The sequence below is a fragment of the Nematostella vectensis genome, chromosome 1 (genome assembly GCF_932526225.1).
Source record: "Nematostella vectensis chromosome 1, jaNemVect1.1, whole genome shotgun sequence".
NCBI classification, from domain to species: domain Eukaryota; kingdom Metazoa; phylum Cnidaria; class Anthozoa; order Actiniaria; family Edwardsiidae; genus Nematostella; species Nematostella vectensis.
Window position 1 is genome coordinate 8,018,436 of NC_064034.1, and position 21,619 is coordinate 8,040,054.

The following is a 21,619-nucleotide window of genomic DNA, read 5'->3' on the forward strand; positions in this document are numbered from 1 at the left end:
CAAAAACGGGCAAAAGCGAGTCTCTACAAGGGCATATAACGAGCCCCCTTCCCGAAACACGTTAACGTCGTTCAATATATTCTGATGCCGAAAATATACATTTTAAAAGTTGCTGGGAAAAAATATTTGTTCCTTCTTCCCATGAGGGACAATTAATCGTTTAACCGATCGAGACTATTTTTCCCCAGCATCCGCTCCAGCACCTCCAAAAATTATCCGCACAAATACTTCCACTAAACAAATTTGTCAGCAGAACCATTCGGGTCAAATATTTTCCCAGCAACCGAGGGGTCTAACATCTTTCCAGCCAGCGGGCTGCGGAACGGATATTTTGCAGAACAGATCCGTTTTGTGCCCTTGTTTCTTAGCTCCCCCTTTTAAAGACAAAAACAAATATACCTTTAGGGCTTTTTAGAGTTCTACAATATATATATATTTTTATTTTTTGTGCTCACAATCTTCCAAGCACCTAATCGCTTAATACTTGGAAATCCCCGCAAGTGGTCATGCTGCGCAAATACTGCAGGGTCATTAGATAGTCCATTAAACATAATCTGCTCGCAGGCGATTTTTACCCCTTTGATCTTTGATTTCAAGAAAGCGAGTTACCTAAAGTATAACGCAGGTTAGCACAGGCTTTGGGCGGGCACGCTGATACAAACAGTGTTATTTAAGTCCCATCATGAGCCTGGGCTACCTGTGGTGTGACTGTGAACACCACACGTATAAAGAGCGTGAGATGTCTAGGACGGGTCTTTAGTAAACCCGTCGTTGTGTGGTTCGTTTGTTCTCGTTCGTTGTGATTCGGTTCGCGCACTATCATCCGGAAAACGTACATTTTTATAGTGACTCTCACGACTTCGCCCGAGAAATCAGATAAACTTTTCATATTGAACAACTCTTTAAATCATCCTGGGATCCGCCACTGACCATTATCCTCCTCACAGCATAGGCTACTGTTTATTTTCTTCTTTGATTGAAAACAGTTTGCAGTCTTTGCGGTAAGCTGAAAATTCTACGCAGAAGCACAAAGGGCACGTTACTATTTTGAGTTAAGGTCAAGATTGCCAAACACAAGACGTTAGCCATAGATAGAACATCTCAAGTACAATCTGCTAAATCGATAAAGGTTTTTGAACGACGTTTTATATAATACTTTCAAGGATTTCCTTAAAGGATCAAAAGTGCCACAGCACATGGTAATACTTAAGGTAATACTTTGTTCTATTAGGTGCACGCGTATATGGCTTCTGTGTGGTATTTATCAGTCTTAGCGATAAAATACGGTTAAAAGATGGGGTTTACCCTATAAGAGAAAGATGGGGTAGCCCCTTAAATAGAAAACGTGTCATTGGGGTTATGTCCTGTATTGTATTGTGTCAGTTTTGGAAAATAAATAAAAAAGATTAAAAGGAATTCACAATATGTTTTTAGTGATGCAGGATCTGCAAAATCGCAAGGGACCGTAAAGGACTATGGGGCGGGGGGCCGCACATGCTCCCACAGGCTCCTCCCCTGGCCAGGCCAGTGTCTGCATTGTTTAATTACGCTACTTCTAATCTTCCCATCAGTGAAGCCATTTACTGCATCCCACAGGATGGTCTTGTTTAGATTACTTTGCGAACGGTCACAGCAGTTGAAGCGAGTTGTTCTTTTGGCCCAACTCCGATAAGCATAGAAGTCCACCATGAAAACCCTTCCTCGATTGATCGTTTTCAAGGTTTAACATCACAATCCTGCTTTCTTTTCAGGGGCGGATACAGGGGGGTGGATTGGGTGGATATCCATCCCCCTTTTTTAGTAAAATAAATCGAAAAATCACTTTGTTTGAAGAAAATAAATGTCTGAGGGATGGGAGGTACGGTCCATTCTCCATCGCCAGCTTGAGTTTGCTGACGCGACAAATCCAATTCAGCGTGAAGAATTGTAAATATCTATGTAGCGACCTATCAAGAGTCACTGGATCAGTTATAGGCCGTCTAGCCGGCCATTATCCACCCCCCATTTTGAAATCCTGGATCCGCCCCTGCCTTTCCTGCTTTCATTGTTCTCTACAATTTTTTCTTGGGGTTGATCCATGCAGTTCATGCATAGTTGTTGTGAATCTATATCTATTACTGGTCCGCCATATTGGATTATTGTTACCGGATTGTACGCAAAGGGGAAAACGGTGCGTGTGTTTGCGACATTAAAATCGATTGCCCCCCCCCCTCCATAGAGATAAATGAATAAACAAATGCTCAAAATCATTCTATTACTAGGTTTCCAATTACTACTACTATTGTATGGTTTTCAAATGATTTTTTATTTTCATTCTTTTACAGTCGTCATTCATTCACATCTGTTTACGGTCCTGGTTCGCGTTGATGCACTGTGAAGTGAATATCTCCATCCTTGATATAAAAATAATAACAATCCATTAAAATACGGTCTTGCTAAAACGTGCGAGAGTATAAGGATTTATTGTGTAGTTCCAGAAAATATCCATACCCCCCCTCCCCATTGAGAGGATTAGAAATCCGGGGGGTGGTTCAAACGCCCATGAATTTCCAGAGGGGAGGGGGGAAATGCCCTTTTTCCTTAACAGTCACTGTATTTATTTTTTTCTAGGGGGCTGGAAATTCCATATGAAGAAAACGTTTATATAGATCGTATATAATTATATAGCTCTGATTCCAGATGCATGATTCCCAGGCTTGACATACTTAATGGCTATGTGAATTTGCTCTAACTCATTTTGTACATTTTTATAGTGGTCAGGTTTTTATGAATGACTGACAAAAGAGTAACGGAAAGTTTACGATACCGAACTTTCAAGTGTTTTTCAGCCTGTTCACCTGATAATAATTCTCACCTTAGGCAGTGCATACTCCGCACGTCCTCCTGCAAACTTTCCGCATTTCACTAGAACTGGAACATGCGTCACCAGTGCACCATTCCGCAGGTACATCGTCCACACATGCTGGAGATCAAGTGTATGCAAGAAGGGTTTAATTTTCAATCCTTCTGGCTAGACACTTCACTTTTTTGCGATAATGCGACAACTTGCCCTACCCCTGAAGGTATGGCCCTTCCACGATATGTGTTATTGTCCTTTCACTTCCCATTTATCACCTCCCCATGCATTTTTCTCTCCCTCAAAAACTACACTTACGCGGTGGGGGCATAGTACCGCCAAGAGCTGCAATAAGACAAACATCACTTTGGTTACAAAACAAAAATAGAATGGTCATAGTATAGGGAGTGTTACATGACGCTATGATACGTTCTGTGCGTATAATACAGGACAGACGCACAACAAATACAGATCTACCTGTTTTACATACAACAACAAAAAGGATTTTACTCTCAACAGAATTTACCGTGCGTGGTGCGACAAACGTGCATTTTTACTCTTTTTAATAACGAACATTCCTCGGCCAATCATAGCATGTGTTTTGCTAGCGTTTCACAGCCCCTTACTTACGTCCATAAAGACTCTGAACTCCATTGATGTCGTCTGAATGAAGGGCGATTTTTGGGTCATACCCAGTGTAGTACGGGTACATGATGGCTCCCTGCACATCAGAGTGACCCAGACCCAGGTTGTGACCAAACTCGTGGACCGCCACCCACAGGAGGTTTACGCCGTCGTATGAGTTGTGCGTGAACGTTTCGTCCTCGTCAAAGTGAGCCACAGCGCCTGCGAGGGCAGCGTGGGCCAGAGTTCCACCTTCACCATCAAAGCGATCTGTGCAATTTGGCTCGCGCGATGTACCCGTGTGATTGGTAGAGCCAAAACTAAATGAAAAGAAACAATTTCAGTCAAGGTTATTTAGACACTGTCCGCATGTATTCGTTTTTCGTTTGAAAACGTAACATTTTTGTTACGGATACGGGAATTGTGTACACGTCCTCGAAAGCGGTATCTTAAAATCGCAACAATTCAAAAACCACATACGGCGTGGAACATATCAAACTTTTGGTGTTATTCAAACTCGCTCGGCCGCTTTTTTAGAGACTGAGACTAGGAGCTGTGTAACCTGGCAAATTACAAATGGGTTTTCTCTGAGCTATCCAAGATGGCGGACGAAGAGCGATTATTTTTGGAAAACAGGGCTATTTAACCTGAGATTTCTGCTTATAGAAGCGAAAAATACCTATTTTTCTCATGAAATACCCCTGTAGGGGCTAGATCTTTCTTCTGCCAGCCTAACTTGTGGAAAAAAGCCCTCGTAGGTATTTTAATCGACTACGTCCTTGTGTGATCCTGATGCTGAAGAGTACAGAAACACCCGAAGGACGAGAAGCTAAGTATTCCTTTCTAATATTTCCGTTTTTTGTTTGTATAATTTTGGCGCAATTCTTATCTAGATAATCTTCACGGGTTGTTTTTTGGGGATCATCTTGCAGAATCTCGGTAAACTTAGGCGGGAAGAGGTTCAAAAGTTTAGTCGTCTCGTTTGCTTGTTCATGATAGATATCTACTAAAATGATGGTGCAAGGGTATTTGACAAATTTTTCACAAGGTCCTCCATTGAAAAAACAAAGATTGGCTTACATGCTACCTCAAGTCCGTGAAATCGGGCTGTGTGATTCTCGGGACTCTAGAATCGAAGAGCTCGAGAATCAGCTGTCAGAGCTAAAACATCGACTCGCTGATGTTGTCAAAGAGAGAGATGGCATGAGAAAGGAGCTAGGCAAGGAAAAAAAGCCCTTTCTTCAGCCAAGAAAGCCTTTTTGTGACCTTGAGCCAAAAGCTCAATTTCACAAAAAGTCAGAGATTAAAAAATGGCTTGAGAAGCAATTTGAGAAGCTTCCAACAGATTGGAAAGTTGTTGAGGTTTGTTTAGAATTTTTGTACACATGGAAACAACCTAAATTTACCAATTCTGTTATAATGGCATTTGTTTATCATAAAATGTTTCCTTATCTCTAGGTTCAACTTGAAGTTGGTCAGTTTTGCCCTACATTTCAATGTTTCCTTATCTCTAGGTTCAACTTGAAGTTGGTATGGTCAGTTTTGCCCTACATTTCAATGAGAGGGTTGAGCCTGAGGAGATTGACCATAAAAAGATCCAAAGAGCTCTCAAGGTAGGTATTATAGAAGTACATGTACAGTACTGTAGGTTTCTTATTTTTTCTATATTTAGATTATTTTTATAATCTCAGGCCAAAGATGATGGTGATGTTTCTGACTCAGCATACCATGAGCTAAAGATGGTAGCTGGGTCCAGCTTGCCATCACTGTATGGGATACAGAAAGAGAGAAAAGCTCAAAATGCAATCATTCCTATTACAGAATTTGAAGGGGTTAGTCTGTTGATAGTCTTAATTCTGATTTGCTTTGTGCACAGCACATTTTGCATCCTTTAAAACAAGCAAATACTGTACAAACCCAATAATTCATTAAACAAAGTTTCTCCTTTCAGAATGCAAAAGGATGTTCAAGATCCATCAAGGACATTCTAAGTTATAGTTCAGATGTCATTGGAAATGCAGGGGGCAATGTTATAACCCTTCGGTTTTCTGGTGATGGTAGAAAAACCACCAAAAAACTCGGGAGTGTTATGACAACCTTCTGCTTTCCAGCAGAAAACTCTGTTAAAAGAAGCCCAGAAAGGGAATACTGTATATCTATATATGATGGTGAGTTGGTTGCAGCTAATTTATTGCAGCTGTAAGCGAGAACAAATCTTCCTAATGATATAGTCAACTAAAGCCATATATCTGTGAACACTTTTTATTATAGGCAAGGAGTCATATGACATCCTAAAGGCGACCTTGAGAGGGGTTTTTGATGAGATGAAGGCCCTAGGGAGAACTGGCATTCTTGTTAATGGCCTTGAATACACTATTGATTGGTAGGTTTCATTTTTTTTGCAACCAATAATCTTATGATCTGGCATTAAACAGGACATATGTAACTTTTATCCCTTTTTTAAGGGTGATGTGTGCTGACTGGAAGTTCATGGCGTGTATTCTCGGAATTAATAGTCCCTGTGCCTTGTACTTCTGCATTTGGTGCGAATGCAGCAAAAGGATGATCAGAGACTTTTCTAGTAAGTTTTTTAATTTTGTTACTTATATAATGAATGTTATGTAATGAATTAAATGATTTTTGTTTTTATGAATTATTCCATTGTCAGCTATATTATAAATAACTAGATAAATTTGATAAAAATTTCAGTCCCACAATGGCCCATAACCAGAACCTTAAACCAGTGCCGTGCACGTGTTGGGTGTCCAAATGCCAAGGGAGTTCAATGTTTACCTCTCGTGGACATTGAATTTACCAAGGTCATACCCGACACCCTGCACCTCAAATTGAGGATCATGGGAAAACTTCTCAACCAGGTAAAATTATGCTTATTTAACAAATTCAAATCTCCATTGAGCCATTTTTTAAAAAAGTTCCTGGTATATATTAAACTTCTAGGTTGCTTGCTGGGCTATAGAGCAGAATGTTAAAAAAGCCATGGAAGAAGCAATAGAAGCTTTGGGTAAATAAAAATTTCATGTATAGGGTAAATGGGTATAGGGGATGTCTTATGGTGATAATCATTTTGTTTTCTTGCCATATTGTATTTGCAGGTGTGAGGTTTTGTTTCTATGATGTCCAGGATGACAGTGGCAAAACCACAACCAAGTGGAGCTCTTTGGATTGTAAGTAAATAACTGACTAATAGAAAAGACTGTTATAATAACTGAAACTAATATGAAATTACTATAAAGTTTCGTTATTTATTTTCTTTGAATCCTCTTTTCCTTATAAAGGTGATGATTTGGAAACTATCATTAGGGGGCTTGATATCCATGCCTTCCTAGGAGACATGGAGAACAAGTCCATCACCAGCCTTGACTGTCTGACCAAAGCCCAGCTAGTGGAGGAATGTAGGAAGTTCCATCTGAGGTCGACAGGCACCAAGGACTTCCTACGTGCCACACTCAAGGATCATCTTGACCGCAACAACATAGTGTTTGAGGTATGATTTTTATTTTCATTATAAAAAAGACCAGCACACCCAGGATACTACTGTGTATAAAGCTAATTTAACAATTGCTTTGTGTTTTGTAGCCATCGTCCACTCCCACTTGTGAGAAAACAGTTCTTAGCATATCAGAGCTGACACAAGTGTGGAAAAGTTTGATGGTCCTCACTGATGCTCTTGGGGCAAATCCTGGAGATGAAGCATATCTTCGAGCAGATGCTTTTCAAGAAAAGGCCCGCCAATGGGGAACCAAATTTAGAAAGGCCACATTTGATGAGGTAATTCTACATCCCTGTGGTTAGTTGAACTGGCAGGACACAAGCCTCATTTGATCATATGTCACTGAAAAAATAACAAGTAGATATATTATTTTAATTGTGCTTTCTTTTATCTCTCCACAGGATGTAATTCCATATATACATGGTAAGATTAAAATGAGATTCCTTAATTGACTTGGGATCTCCGAGACCAAGTAATTTTATGCATTTTTTTCTCTACAGTTCTTGTTTATCATGTCCCCCAATTTTTGGAGATTCATGGCACGATCCACCAGTTCAATTGCCAGACAGTGGAAAAGAAAAACCACATGCAGAACAAGACATTCCACAGGGGTAGCCAGAAAGGGGGGAAAAATAGCAACTTCACTGTACAGGTAATTCCAAGTGAAAAAAACGTCATGTTATCTAGACTAATCGCTTGCTACAACTGTGTATTTTTATCTCTATAGATCATGGAGAGGGAAAACAGAAAACTGTTCAGTAGGGAAAATAATTTGGAAAGGGTCAAGAGAAAATATCAAAAGCAGTGAAGACAAAGAAAAAATGTATTTATTTATTTATTATATTTTTGGTGCTATTTATTACTGTTGTAAATATCACTATTTATAACTTGTATAACTATTTGTACCCACATTATTATATAAAGGCATTAAAACCATCAAAACAATCTGTATCATTCCCTGGATCTAAATTCCCCCTCTTTATTTTCGACTGGAAATACAGTGAAATCGGTTGAAACAGATGTCAACAATTAGTTTATATAGAGAGATTTTAACTTACCGAGCCATAGTTGTGAAGCATATTCCGTCTACGCCGTACGAAGCTGATCTCCAAAAAGCTCAGCGGGGGATACTTGCGCTCTAGCGGTCGACACATACTAGGCCTTTCTTCCTCTGACCCATATTCAGAGATGTAAGTACAACGGGGGCACGAACTATGATCATAATTTATCCTTAGCTCGTATCCTCATGATATCCACATCTTCGAAGATGAGTCAACTTCACATATTGTACTCGAATCTGGCAGTTGCCGAGCCATAAACTCCGTACCAATAACGGTGCCAAACTCGACAGCAGTGCACGGGAACCGAATATTACGGGTCCCTGAAAAATCCAGCTTTCGTGAGGTAGCAAAAGAAAATGTCCCTTTACCAAACAAAGCGGAAAAACCCCCCTTTGAAAGTGGGACTTTCACTTGTACTCTCCGAATGAGTCCCATGTCATTCTCGGGTGTACGAAATTGGAGCTCATCGAACAGTGCATGTCGAATCAGCCACAATTCCTTATCCTCGGAGCAAAGAATGGGAAGCTTTTCTCTTGCTACCTCACTACTGTCGGGGTTCCCAGCATTCACGGCTAAATAGCATGACAACTGCGGATTCAATGAAAGAGAAACCGTAGAATTATATCTATCGCTGTAGCCTTTCCATTTCACAAAGGCATAGTCTCCCTCAACGTTTAAAACTCTCTCTATCTCCCAGACTTTTTCTTCTTCCTCTTTCTCTTCTTTCACGTACGTATCAACTGAGGAATGGTCTAAATATTTGACCAAGCGATCCGGTTTCTTTATAATTCTTCCACTACGAGTCTTTAGGGAATCAGTGTTTGCCGCCATGTTTGTTGGAGAAGCGCGAAAGGGGAAACTCCAGTACTTCTAAATATGGGCATATATGACCATATAAGGCACAGCGAACGAAGGACACTATCCGTGGGGAATATGTTTGATATGCAATTTCTAAGCAACAATACCTTTCGAAAACGGAAAAAAAACCTGGCGAAAACCAAACATTTCGAAAACGGAACAAAAACCTGGCGAAAACAAACCTTTCGGAAAAGCTGACGTGAATCCAGCGTGCGAAGTGTAAACAAGAAAATAGCTAAACCGACGCATGGTGAGCGCATGCGCTGTAGACCTTGATATCGTTTTCCTCGTATCTGCATTAGGAACCCGACGGCAACGTGGACGATGACGGCAGAAAACAATAGAATTTGATTCAGAATTTAATAGCAGCACGTAAAAATGCGTTCTGTCTGATACTTCACAGCCGTTTGCCATCAAACCACGACGTGAAAACTCCAACTTTTACGGTCAACTGAGGACGCAGACGTTTGCACTGTAAATCCTCTAGACCACGTTCGCTACTGTAGAAATAATGTCCATAGTTTATTTTTATCTGTCTCTGACCAAATTGTTTTGCCTATTCCATTGCAATTAAATAATTGATCTCCAAGCGTTGTCCTAGCCCGTCTTCGTCGACGGGCCGATTCGAAATGATTACTCTTCGTGTGAATGCGAATATTTTGAGAACAGATACGCCAATCACAAGACAAAAATAAAACAACCCCATTATTAATGTCATAACACTTAAAGCCATCACCACTGCCAATCATATAGAGCAAGTAATATCATCACTCCATATTATCAAAATGTTATGATGATTAGTATGACATCATCACAATGCATTCATTGTTATCTCACCATTTAATCATATAATTTTTATCATCATCATCATACCATCATGATCACCACAAACCTTTTCGTCACCATCACCATTCTATACCATGCATAATAATACCTTATAAGAAGATTCGCGTCGTTTAGAATTCTGGTTTGGGAAAATGTAAGAGAAGACACACTCGCCCAGTGTTGGAAGGCGGTTGCGAAAATTTGGTCTTGTAGATCTGCCGAGAGGTCAGCGCCGTGTTGCACGTAATATTTCAGGTTATTCTGGCTATGGCGATATGCTATGTTTGTGGAATATCTGCGTGAATGGTATAATAATGATTATTAATGTGAGTCAAGCTCCCCGAAAGCCCTTCTAAGGACTTCATAGACCTTTCGGGCAGGGTTTCTCTTTATTCTGTTGACCCGACTTGCGTGAGGCAAGTTCGTAGTTTTAATAAAACCCTATGCAAATTGGGTTTATTTTAATAGCGCATTGAGTGCGCTTGATTCAAGATCCTAAAAAACAATGTTCAATTCCTTTTCTGATAACAAAAAAAGCAGGTATTTATAAAATAAATGATCGATTAAATCAAAACAAAAATGACAGGCATGTCGGATCAGTGAAGTATTAAGTGTATGGAACGAACGTTGTATGTTTTAGGATAGAAATGGAAAAGCTAAATATTCTGCGAAATATACTATTTCTAAAGACCTGAGTCTCAAGACGCACTAGCTTTTACTATTTCCCCAAACCGAGTGATAAGTTTTTCCCCCGTTTGTGAATGACCTACCTACGCGCGCGGTTGCTTTTTCCTTGTGACTTGTCTGGCATGCCACATCGCGGAGTATGCATCAAACGAAATGTCGCCGCGTCCACTACACCTGTCTGAGGGATATGGGCAAAGCGCTGCATTTGCTTGATTGCCGAGGTGAAGTCATGGTTTCCACCGCGTTCGTAGCTTGGCGCTAAGTAGCGATACTTGTTGAGGTATTTCTGTTAACCAAAAGGTTCGGGCCTTTTAAGAATTTAGTGTTGTTAAAGAGTGTAGAACATTTTTATGTAGAATTTCCTCGCAGTATTTGCATTGTGGAATGAAAAAAGCTGCGATAACTTAAAAAAAACCTCGTTGCATTCATTGAATTTCTAGTGTTCTCAAAGCTCGTGAAATATATATAAAAAAAAAAATTCCTGCTGGCCGCTCATACGAAATCGTAATCGCAGGCTCAAGCAGAGCCTTCCCTGGGCGGGGCGTTTACGTCTTTTGTGCACTACAGTGCTCGAAAACAAAACGATTTCTGAATAACCCCTAATAGGAGCTCACTAGAAAGGTGCCAACACCAATACCAGTGTTATAAAAAGAGTGCATTTTAGCATTTTGTGTTACGCAAAAGAATGTGTCGTAAAAGAATATGACTAGTGCAGAGCCTGTGCTTTTTAGGAAATTTTACAAGTGCATGTGTTGGGAGTAGGTCAAAATTGACTTTTCTTTTTAACTTGTACATGTGTGAAGAATATGTGACAATAAACTTTTCTTATTGAAAAATAACCCAAGAGTTTCTAGAAAGATAATCCACAACTCACCCTTGCCATCGAGTTGACGTCAAGACCGGCCGAGACGGCCTGGAATGAGAGTAAAGCCACAAACACTAAGGCGAACTTCATATCTCTGTCAGTATTAACTCAGTATAAACTCTTTCTGGTAGAGACTCAACTGAGTGTAACTTTGATGGATCGACCTCTCCCTTTTATACAAGATGTACAGTGCGGTGTATTTAGTTAGCTAATCATTAGCTAAGCTTACCTTAAGTTCGAGTTAAACCACATTTAAATGTATCTAAGCTTCCGTATGGCTCGACATGGCTTTTGCCTTTTCACGGAAACGCAGATGTAAAAATAGTAATTCTGCTATTAGCCTGACTTGAGATCATAATAAAGCTGCACCTGGTTTAGACAAAAGGACTTTTGAATTCAATAAAAACAACAAACAAACAAACAAACAATCTGCGATTAATAGTGTATTCGTTTGTTTGTTTTGAGTCCAAAACAAAAATAATCGAGCTCAGATAAAATTGCTTTGATAAAACCGTTAACCATTTACCGTTTTCAAGTCCTTCTTTTCGAAGTGAATAAGGCGATATGTTAAGTTTTTAGGAATTAATGGCTATCCATGATATTTGTACAAGGAATCTTACAACCAACAAATGATTTATATCTTAAGGCAAACATCATAAGAAGTTTGGATATACCGTAAATACTCTTTTGATTCCCACATCTCTTTTAATCCCCTTTCCTAAAAGCACCCACTCCGCCCACCCCTTCTAAAGCCAAAATTTTCAAAAAGCTTTCTCTTATTATGACTTTTTCTTTTTCTGACTTTTTTTGTCTTCTTAAATACATAATTATAAAACACATAATTAATTAAATACAAAATTATACAACCTAGCACACGTTTTCTACATTTTTGCTTAAAGGAGATATTAAAAGTAAAAAAGCCAACGTAGCATGCCCAAAGGGCCGCTGGGAAAGAAGAGAGACGGAGACGAGGCGCGCGCGCCAAGAGAGGAAAGGACATTCACGCTCCATTCTTCTCTCCAGGTGCGCGGACTCTACCCCTCATCATCCCCCAGCCCTTTGTGCTTGCTACGCAGGCTTAAAGTAACAGGACGCAAGATGTCATACAATTTATTCATTATTTATTCATACAATTTATAGCATCTTAGACTTTTGAAAGGGCCACAAATACCTAGTGTCAAAAACGGGCAAAAGCGAGTCTCTACAAGGGCATACAACGAGCCCCCTTCCAGAAACACGTTAAAAAGGCATATTTCGTCTTCCAATTAATCAATGGTTGGGCATTTTAGCACATGAATAATTACTCGCATAACCGATCGAGACTATTTTTCCCCAGCATCCGCTCCAGCACCCCCAAAAAATTCTCAGCACAAATACTTCCACTAAACAAATTTGTCAGCAGAACCATTCGGGTCGAATATTTTCCCAGCCAGCAAAAAAAAAAAAAAAAAAAACGGGCTGCGGGACAGATATTTTGCGGAACAGGTCTGTTTTGTGCTCTTTCTTAGCTCCCCCTTTTTAGGACAAAAACAAATATACGCCCCTTTAGGGCTTTATGGAGTTTTACATTAGATGATTGTTAATTTTTTGTGCTCACAGTCTTCCAAGCACCTAATCGCTTATTACTTGAAAATCCCCGCAAGCGGTCAAGCTGCGCAATTACTACAGGGTCATTAGATAGTCCATTAAACATAATCTGCTCGCAGGCGATTTTTACCCCTTTGATCTTTGATTTCAAGAAAGCGAGTTACCTAAAGTATAACGCAGGTTAGCACAGGCTTTGGGCGGGCACGCTGATACAAACAGTGTTATTTAAGTCCCATCATGAGCCTGGGCTACCTGTGGTGTGACTGTGAACACCACACGTATAAAGAGCGTGAGATGTCTAGGACGGGTCTTTAGTAAACCCGTCGTTGTGTGATTCGTTTGTTCTCGTTCGTTGTGATTCGGTTCGCGCACTATCATCCGGAAAACGTACATTTTTATAGTGACTCTCACGACTTCGCCCGAGAAATCAGATAAACTTTTCATATTGAACAACTCTTTAAATCATCCTGGGATCCGCCACTGACCATTATCCTCCTCACAGCATAGGCTACTATTTATTTTCTTCTTTGATTGAAAACAGTTTGCAGTCTTTGCGGTAAGCTGAAAATTCTACGCAGAAGCAGAAAGGGCACGTTACTATTTTGAGTTAAGGTCAAGATTGCCAAACACAAGACGTTAGCCATAGATAGAACATCTCAAGTACAATCTGCTAAATCGATAAAGGTTTTTGAACGACGTTTTATATAATACTTTCAAGGATTTCATTAAAAGATCAAAAGTGCCACAGCACATGGTAATACTTAAGGTTATACTTTGTTCTATTAGGTGCACGCGTATATGGCTACTGTGTGGTATTTATCAGTCTTAGCGATAAAATACGGTTAAAGATGGGGTTTACCCTATAATAGAAAGATGGGGTAGCCCCTTAAATAGAAAACGTGTCATTGGGGCTATGTCCTGTATTGTATTGTGTCAGTTTTGGGAAATAAATAAAAAAGATTAAAAAGAATTCACAATATGTTTTTAGTGATGCAGGATTTTGCTTTTTTGTGATCTGCAAAATCGCAAGGGACCGTAAAGGACTATGGGGCGGGGAGGCGCACATGCTCACACAGGCTTCTCCCCTGGCGAGGCCAGTGTCTGCATTGTTTAATTACGCTACTTCTAATCTTCCCATCAGTGAAGCCATTTACTGCATCCCACAGGATGGTCTTGTTTAGATTACTTTGCGAACGGTCACAGCAGTTGAAGCGAGTTGTTCTTTTGGCCCAACTCCGATAAGCATAGAAGTCCACAATGAAAATCCTTCCTCGATTGATCATTTTCAAGGTTTAACATCACAATCCTGCTTTCTTTTCAGGGGCGGATACAGGGGGTGGATTGGGTGGATATCCACCCCCCTTTTTTAGTAAAATAAATCGAAAAATCACTTTGTTTGAAGAAAATAAATGTCTGAGGGATGGGAGGTACGGTCCATTCTCCATCGTCAGCTTGAGTTTGCTGACGCGACAAATCCAATTCAGCGTGAAGAATTGTAAATATCTATGTAGCGACCTATCAAGAGTCACTGGATCAGTTATAGGCCGCCTAGCCGGCCATTATCCACCCCCCATTTTGAAATCCTGGATCCGCCCCTGCCTTTCCTGCTTTCATTGTTCTCTACAATCTTTTCTTGGGGTTGATCCATGCAGTTCATGCATAGTTGTTGTGAATCTATATCTATTACTGGTCCGCCATATTGGATTATTGTTACCGGATTGTACGCAAAGGGGAAAACGGTGCGTGTGTTTGCGACGTTCAAATCGATTGCCCCCCCCCCCCCTCCATAGAGATAAATGAATAAACAAATGCTCATAATCATTCTATTACTAGGTTTCCAATTACTACTACTATTGTATGGTTTTCAAATGATTTTTTATTTTCATTCTTTTACAGTCGTCATTCATTCACATCTGTTTACGGTCCTGGTCCGCGTTGATGCACTGTGAAGTGAATATCTCCATCCTTGATATAAAAATAATAACAATCCATTAAAATACGGTCTTGCTAAAACGTGCGAGAGTATAAGGATTTATTGTGTAGTTCCAGAAAAAATCCATACCCCCCCCCCCCCCATTGAGGGGATTAGAAATCCGGGGGGTGGTTCAAACGCCCATGAATTTCAAGAGGGGAGGGGGGGAAATGCCCCTTTTCCTTAACAGTCACTGTATTTATTTTTTTCTAGGGGGCTGGAAATTCCATATGAAGAAAACGTTTATATAGATCGTATATAATTATATAGCTCTGATTCCAGATGCATGATTCCCAGGCTTGACATACTTAATGGCTATGTGAATTTGCTCTAACTCATTTTGTACATTTTTATAGTGGTCAGGGTTTTATGAATGACTGACAAAAGAGTAACGGAAAGTTTACGATACCGAACTTTCAAGTGTTTTTCAGCCTGTTCACCTGATGATAATTCTCACCTTAGGCAGTGCATACTCCGCACGTCCTCCTGCAAACTTTCCGCATTTCACTAGAACTAGAACATGCGTCACCAGTGCACCATTCCGCAGGTACATCGTCCACACATGCTGGAGATCAAGTGTATGCAAGAAGGGTTTAATTTTCAATCTTTCTGGCTAGACACTTCACTTTTTTGCAATAATACGACAACTTGCCCTACCCCTGAAGGTATGGCCCTTCCACGATATGTGTTATTGTATATTAGTCCATCAATTCCATCCCCCAACCAGGTAAAAAATAGAATCAAACCTCCTTTCACTTCCCATTTATCACCTCCCCATGCATTTTTCTCTCCCTCAAAAACTACACTTACGCGGTGGGGGCGTAGGGGGCGTTGGGGGCATAGTACCACCAAAAGCTGCAATAAGACAAACATCACTTTGGTTACAAAACAAAAATAGAATGGTCATAGTATAGAGAGTGTTACATGACGCTATGATACGTTCTGTGCGTATAATACAGGACAGACGCACAACAAATACAGATCTACCTGTTTTACATACAACAACAAAAAGGGATTTTACTCTCAACAGAATTTACCGTGCGTGGTGCGACAAACGTGCATTTTTACTCTTTTTAATAACGAGCTTTCCTCGGCCAATCATAGCATGTGTTTTGCTAGCGTTTCACAGCCCCTTACTTACGTCCATAAAGACTCTGAACTCCCTTGATGTCGTCTGAATGAAGGGCGATTTTTGGGTCATACCCAGTGTAGTACGGGTACATGATGGCTCCCTGCACATCAGAGTGATCCAGACCCAGGTTGTGACCAAACTCGTGGACCGCCACCCACAGGAGGTTTACGCCGTCGTATGAGTTGTGGGTGAACGTTTCGTCCTCGTCAAAGTGAGCCATAGCGCCTGCAAGGGCAGCGTGGGCCAGAGTTCCACCTTCACCATCAAAGGGATATGTGCAATTTGGCTCGCGCGCTGTACCCGTGTGATTCCTAGAGCCAAAACTAAATGAAAAGAAACAATTTCAGTCAAGGTTATTTAGACACTGTCCGCATGTATGCGTTTTTCGTTTGAAAACGTAACATTTTTGTTACGGATACGGGAATTGTGTACACGTCCTCAAAAGCGGTATCTTAAAATCGCAACAATTCAAAAACCATATACAGCGTGGAACAATTTCTAAGCAACAATACCTTTCGAAAACGGGACGAAAACCTGGCGAAAACCAAACCTTTCTAAAACGGAACAAAAACCTGGCAAAAACCAGACCTTTCGGAAAAGCTGACGTGAATCCAGCGTGCGAAGTGTAAACAAGAAAATAGCTAAACCGGCGCATGGTGAGCGCATGCGCTGTAGACCTTGATATCGTTTTCCTCGTATCTGCATTAGGAACCCGACGGCAACGTGGACGATGACGGCAGAAAACAATATAATTTGATTCAGAATTCAATGGCAGCACGTGAAAATGCGTTCTGTCTGATACATCTCAGCCGTTTGCCATCAAACCACGACGTGAAAACTCCAACTTTTACGGTCAATTGAGGACGCAGACGTTTGCACTGTAAATCCTCTAGACCACGTTCGCTACTGTAAAAATAATGTCCATAGTTTATTTTTATCTTTCTCTGACCAGATTGTTTTGCCTATTCCATTGCAATTAAATAATTGATCTCCAAGCGTTGTCCTAGCCCGTCTTCGTCGACGGGCCGTTTCGAAATGAGGACTCTTCGTGTGAATGCGAATATTTTGAGAACAGATACGCCAATCACAAAACAAAAATAAAACAACCCCATAATTAATGTCATAACACTTAAAGCCATCACCACTGCCAATCATATACGCAAGTAATATCATCACTCCATATTATCAAAATCTCATTATAATAAGTATGACATCCTACATCATTGTTTCCATCACAATGCATTCATTGTTATCTAACCATTTCAACTATATCATTATAATTTTTATCATCATCATTATCATAACATCATGATCACCACAAACCCTTTCGTCACCATCACCATGCTATACCATGCATAATAATACCTTATAAGAAGATTCGCGTCGTTTAGAATGCTGGTTTGGGAAAATGTAAGAGAAGACACTTTCGCCCAGTGTTGGAAGGCGGTTGCGAAAATTTGGTCTTGTAGATCTGCCGAGAGGTCAGCGCCGTGTTGCACGTAATATTTCAGGTTATTCTGGCTATGGCGATCTGCTATGTTTGTGGAATATCTGCGTGAATGGTATAATAATGATTATTAATGTGAGTCAAGCTCCCTGAAAGCCCTTCTAAGGACTTCATGGACTTATCGAGCAGGGTACCTCTTTATTCTGTTAATCCTACTTGCGTGAGGCAAGTTCGTAGTTTTAATAAAACCCTATGCAAAATGGGTTTATTTTAATAGCGCATTGAGTGCGCTTGATTCAAGATCCTAAAAAACAATGTTCAATTCCTTTTCTGATAACAAAAAAAAGCAGGTATTTATAAAATAAATGATCGATTAAATCAAAACAAAAATGACAGGCAAGTCGGATCAGTGAAGTATTAAGTGTATGGAACGAACATTGTATGTTTTAGGATAGAAATAGAAAAGCTAAATATTCTGCGAAATATACTATTTCTAAAGACCTGAGTCTCAAGACGCACTAGCTTTTACTATTTCCCCAAACCGAGTGATAAGTTTTTTCCCCCGTTTGTGAATGACCTACCTACGCGCGCGGTTGCTTTTTCCTTGTGACTTGTCTGGCATGCCACATCGCGGAGTGTGCATCAAACGAAATGTCGCCGCGTCCACTACACCTGTCTGAGGGATATGGGCAAAGCGCTGCATTTGCTTGATTGCCGAGGTGAAGTCATGGTTTCCACCGCGTTCGTAGCTTGGCGCTAAGTAGCGATACTTGTTGAGGTATTTCTGTTAACCAAAAGGTTCGGGCCTTTTAAGAATTTAGTGTTGATAAAGATTGTAGAACATTTTTATGTAGAATTTCCTCGCAGTATTTGCATTGTGGAATGAAAAAAGCTGCGATAACTTAAAAAAAACCTCGTTGCATTCATTGAATTTCTAGTGTTCTCAAAGCTCGTGAAATATATAAAAAAAATTCCTGCTGGCCGCTCATACGAAATCGTAATCGCAGGCTCAAGTAGAGCCTTCCCTGGGCGAGGCGTTTACGTCTTTTGTGCACTACAGTGCTCGAAAACAAAACGATTTCTGAATAACCCCTAATAGGAGCTCACTAGAAAGGTGCCAATACCAATACCAGTGTTATAAAAAGAGTGCATTTTAGCATTTTGTGTTACGCAAAAGAATGTGTCGTAAAAGAATATGACTAGTGCAGAGCCTGTGCTTTTTAGGAAATTTTACAAGTGCATGTGTTGGGAGTAGGTCAAAATTGACTTTTCTTTTTAACTTGTACATGTGTGAAGAATATGTGACAATAAACTCTTCATATTGAAAAATAACCCAAGAGTTTCTAGAAAGATAATCCACAACTCACCCTTGCCATCGAGTTGACGTCAAGACCGGCCGAGACGGCCTGGAATGAGAGTAAAGCCACAAACACTAAGGCGAACTTCATATCTCTGTCAGTATTAACTCAGTATAAACTCTTTCTGGTAGAGACTCAACTGAGTGTAACTTTGATGGATCGACCTCTCCCTTTTATACAAGATGTACAGTGCGGTGTATTTAGTTAGCTAATCATTAGCTAAGCTTACCTTAAGTTCGAGTTAAACCACATTTAAATGTATCTAAGCTTCGGTATGGCTCGACATGGCTTTTGCCTTTTCACGGAAACGCAGATGTAAAAATAGTAATTCCGCTATGAGCCTGACTTGAGATCATAATAAAGCTGCACCTGGTTTAGACAAAAGGACTTTTGAATTCGGTAAAAACAATAAACAAACAAACAAACAATCTGCGATTAATAGTGTATTCGTTTGTTTGTTTTGAGTCCAAAACAAAAATAATCGAGCTCAGATAAAATTGCTTTGATAAAACCGTTAACCATTTACCGTTTTCAAGTCCTTCTTTTCGAAGTGAATAAGGCGATATGTTAAGTTTTTAGGAATTAATGGCTATCCATGATATTTATACAAGGAATCTTACAACCAACAAATGATTTATATCTTAAGGCAAACATCATTAGAAGTTTGGATATACCGTAAATACTCTTTTGATTCCCACATCTCTTTTAATCCCCTTTCCTAAAAGCCCCCACTCCGCCCACCCCAAAAGCCAAAATTTTCAAAAAGCTTTCTCTTATTAGGACTTTTTCTTTTTCTGACTTTTTTTGTCTTCTTAAATACATAATTATAAAACACATAATTAATTAAATACAAAATTATACAACCTAGCACACGTTTTCTACATTTTTGCTTAAAGGAGATATTAAAAGTAAAATACAAAAAGTAAAAACAAAAAACCTACGTAGCAAGCCCAAAGGGCCGCTGGGAAAGAAGAGAGACGGAGACGAGGCGCGCGCGCCAGGAGAGGAAAGGACATTCACGCTCCATCCTTCTCTCCAGGTGCGCGGACTCTACCCCTCATCATCCCCCAGCCCTTTGTGCTTGCTACGCAGGCTTAAAGTAACAGGACGCAAGATGTCATAGAGATAAACGTAATATTCATACAATTTATAGCATCTTAGACTTTTGAAAGGGCCACAAATACCTAGTGTCAAAAACGGGCAAAAGCGAGTCTCTACAAGGGCATACAATGAGCCCCCTTCCAGAAACACGTTAAAAAGGCATATTTTGTCGTTCAATTAATCAATGGTTGGGCATTTTAGCACATGAATAATTACTCGCATAACCGATCGAGACTATTTTTCCCCAGCATCCGCTCCAGCACCCCCAAAAATTCTCAGCACAAATACTTCCACTAAACAAATTTGTCAGCAGAACCATTCGGGTAGAATATTTTCCCAGCCAGCAAAAAAAAAAACGGGCTGCGTTTTGTGCTCTTTCTTAGCTCCCCCTTTTTAGGACAAAAACAAATATACGCCCCTTTAGGGCTTTATGGAGTTTTACATGATTACATGTTTTAGATGATTGTTAATTTTTTGTGCTCAGAGTCTTCCAAGCACCTAATCGCTTATTACTTGAAAATCCCGGCAAGCGGTCAAGCTGCGCAATTACTACAGGGTCATTAGATAGTCCATTAAACATGATCTGCTCGCAGGCGATTTTTACCCCTTTGATCTTTGATTTCAAGAAAGCGAGTTACTTAAAGTATAACGCAGGTTAGCACAAGCTTTGGGCGGGCACGCTGATACAAACAGTGTTATTTAAGTCCTATCATGAGCCTGGGCTACCTGTGGTGTGACTGTGAACACCACACGTACAAAGAGCGTGAGATGTCTAGGCCGGGTCTTTAGTAAACCCGTCGTTGTGTGGTTCGTTTGTTCTCGTTCGTTGTGATTCGGTTCGCGCACTATCATCCGGGAAACGTACATTTTTATAGTGACTCTCACGACTTCGCCCGGGAAATCAGATAAACTTTTCATATTGAACAACTCTTTAAATCATCCTGGGATCCGCCACTGACCATTATCCTCCTCACAGCATAGGCTACTGTTTATTTTCTTCTTTGATTGAAAACAGTTTGCAGTCTTTGCGGTAAGCTGAAAATTCTACGCAGAAGCACAAAGGGCACGTTACTATTTTGAGTTAAGGTCAAGATTGCCAAACACAAGGTTAGCCATAGATAGAACATCTCAAGTACAATCTGCTAAATCGATAAAGGTTTTTGAACGACGTTTTATATAATACTTTCAAGGATTTCATTAAAGGATCAAAAGTCCCACAGCACATGGTAATACTTAAGGTAATACTTTGTTCTATTAGGTGCACGCGTATATGGCTACTGTGTGGTATTTATTAGTCTTAGCGATAAAATACGGTTAAAAGATGGGGTTTACCCTATAATAGAAAAATGGGGTCGCCCCTTAAATAGAAAACGTGTCATTGGGGCTATGTCCTGTATTGTATTGTGTCAGTTTTGGGAAATAAATAAAAAAGATTAAAAGGAATTCACAATATGTTTTTAGTGATGCAGGATTTTGCTTTTTTGTGATCTGCAAAATCGCAAGGGACCGTAAAGGACTATGGGGTGGGGGGCCGCACATGCTCCCACAGACCCCTCCCCTGGCGACGCCAGTGTCTGCATTGTTTAATTACGCTACTTCTAATCTTCCCATCAGTAAAGCCATTTACTGCATCCCACAGGGTGGTCTTGTTTGGATAGCGTAATAGCAGGCAGAATGTTCGGTAAGCTTGCTGTGCATACCTAAAAAAACTCACATCATTCGAAGACAGCGATTTTTTTGGTAAGAAACAATCGA

At 40.2% G+C, this 21,619-nt stretch overlaps 4 protein-coding genes across 7 annotated transcripts; 1 reads left to right on the plus strand and 3 right to left on the minus strand.

Annotated features, from left to right (window-relative positions):
* Positions 1 to 2,286: 2,286 nt before the first annotated feature.
* On the minus strand, positions 2,287 to 11,427 carry LOC125556782 (hatching enzyme-like). 2 transcript variants are annotated; one of them, XM_048728377.1, is made up of 7 exons: positions 11,277 to 11,427; positions 10,486 to 10,688; positions 9,825 to 10,010; positions 3,467 to 3,780; positions 3,155 to 3,181; positions 2,855 to 2,962; positions 2,287 to 2,393 (listed from the first exon to the last, which is right to left on the minus strand). In XM_048728377.1, the coding sequence occupies exons 1-6, from the start codon at positions 11,355 to 11,357 to the stop codon at positions 2,856 to 2,858; spliced, it is 918 nt and encodes a 305-aa protein (XP_048584334.1). In that variant the 5' UTR covers positions 11,358 to 11,427; the 3' UTR covers positions 2,287 to 2,393; position 2,855. The 2 variants fall into 2 exon arrangements, with proteins under 2 accessions (XP_048584334.1, XP_048584335.1); XM_048728378.1 differs by lacking the exon at positions 3,155 to 3,181.
* LOC125565087 lies at positions 3,955 to 7,916 on the plus strand. Of its 2 annotated transcripts, XM_048728370.1 has the most exons (13): positions 3,957 to 5,073; positions 5,152 to 5,292; positions 5,412 to 5,628; positions 5,732 to 5,843; positions 5,926 to 6,041; positions 6,170 to 6,336; positions 6,419 to 6,482; positions 6,574 to 6,645; positions 6,757 to 6,965; positions 7,058 to 7,249; positions 7,373 to 7,394; positions 7,472 to 7,623; positions 7,699 to 7,916. In XM_048728370.1, exons 1-13 carry the CDS (start codon positions 4,993 to 4,995, stop codon positions 7,777 to 7,779), a joined length of 1,626 nt encoding a protein of 541 aa, XP_048584327.1. In that variant the 5' UTR covers positions 3,957 to 4,992; the 3' UTR covers positions 7,780 to 7,916. The 2 variants fall into 2 exon arrangements, with proteins under 2 accessions (XP_048584328.1, XP_048584327.1); XM_048728371.1 differs by lacking the exon at positions 5,152 to 5,292 and having other exon boundaries at positions 3,955 to 5,073.
* Positions 6,554 to 8,983, minus strand: LOC125565204. Its single transcript, XM_048728379.1, has 2 exons — positions 8,030 to 8,983; positions 6,554 to 7,313 (listed from the first exon to the last, which is right to left on the minus strand). The coding sequence occupies exon 1, from the start codon at positions 8,861 to 8,863 to the stop codon at positions 8,216 to 8,218; it is 648 nt and encodes a 215-aa protein (XP_048584336.1). The 5' UTR covers positions 8,864 to 8,983; the 3' UTR covers positions 6,554 to 7,313; positions 8,030 to 8,215.
* A 3,285-nt stretch (positions 11,428 to 14,712) lies between the features above and the next one.
* Positions 14,713 to 18,922, minus strand: LOC5520595 (50 kDa hatching enzyme-like). 2 transcript variants are annotated; one of them, XM_048728372.1, is made up of 7 exons: positions 18,773 to 18,922; positions 17,987 to 18,189; positions 17,324 to 17,509; positions 15,968 to 16,281; positions 15,637 to 15,681; positions 15,284 to 15,391; positions 14,713 to 14,819 (listed from the first exon to the last, which is right to left on the minus strand). In XM_048728372.1, exons 1-6 carry the CDS (start codon positions 18,851 to 18,853, stop codon positions 15,285 to 15,287), a joined length of 936 nt encoding a protein of 311 aa, XP_048584329.1. In that variant the 5' UTR covers positions 18,854 to 18,922; the 3' UTR covers positions 14,713 to 14,819; position 15,284. The 2 variants fall into 2 exon arrangements, with proteins under 2 accessions (XP_048584329.1, XP_048584330.1); XM_048728373.1 differs by lacking the exon at positions 15,637 to 15,681.
* Positions 18,923 to 21,619: the final 2,697 nt, after the last annotated feature.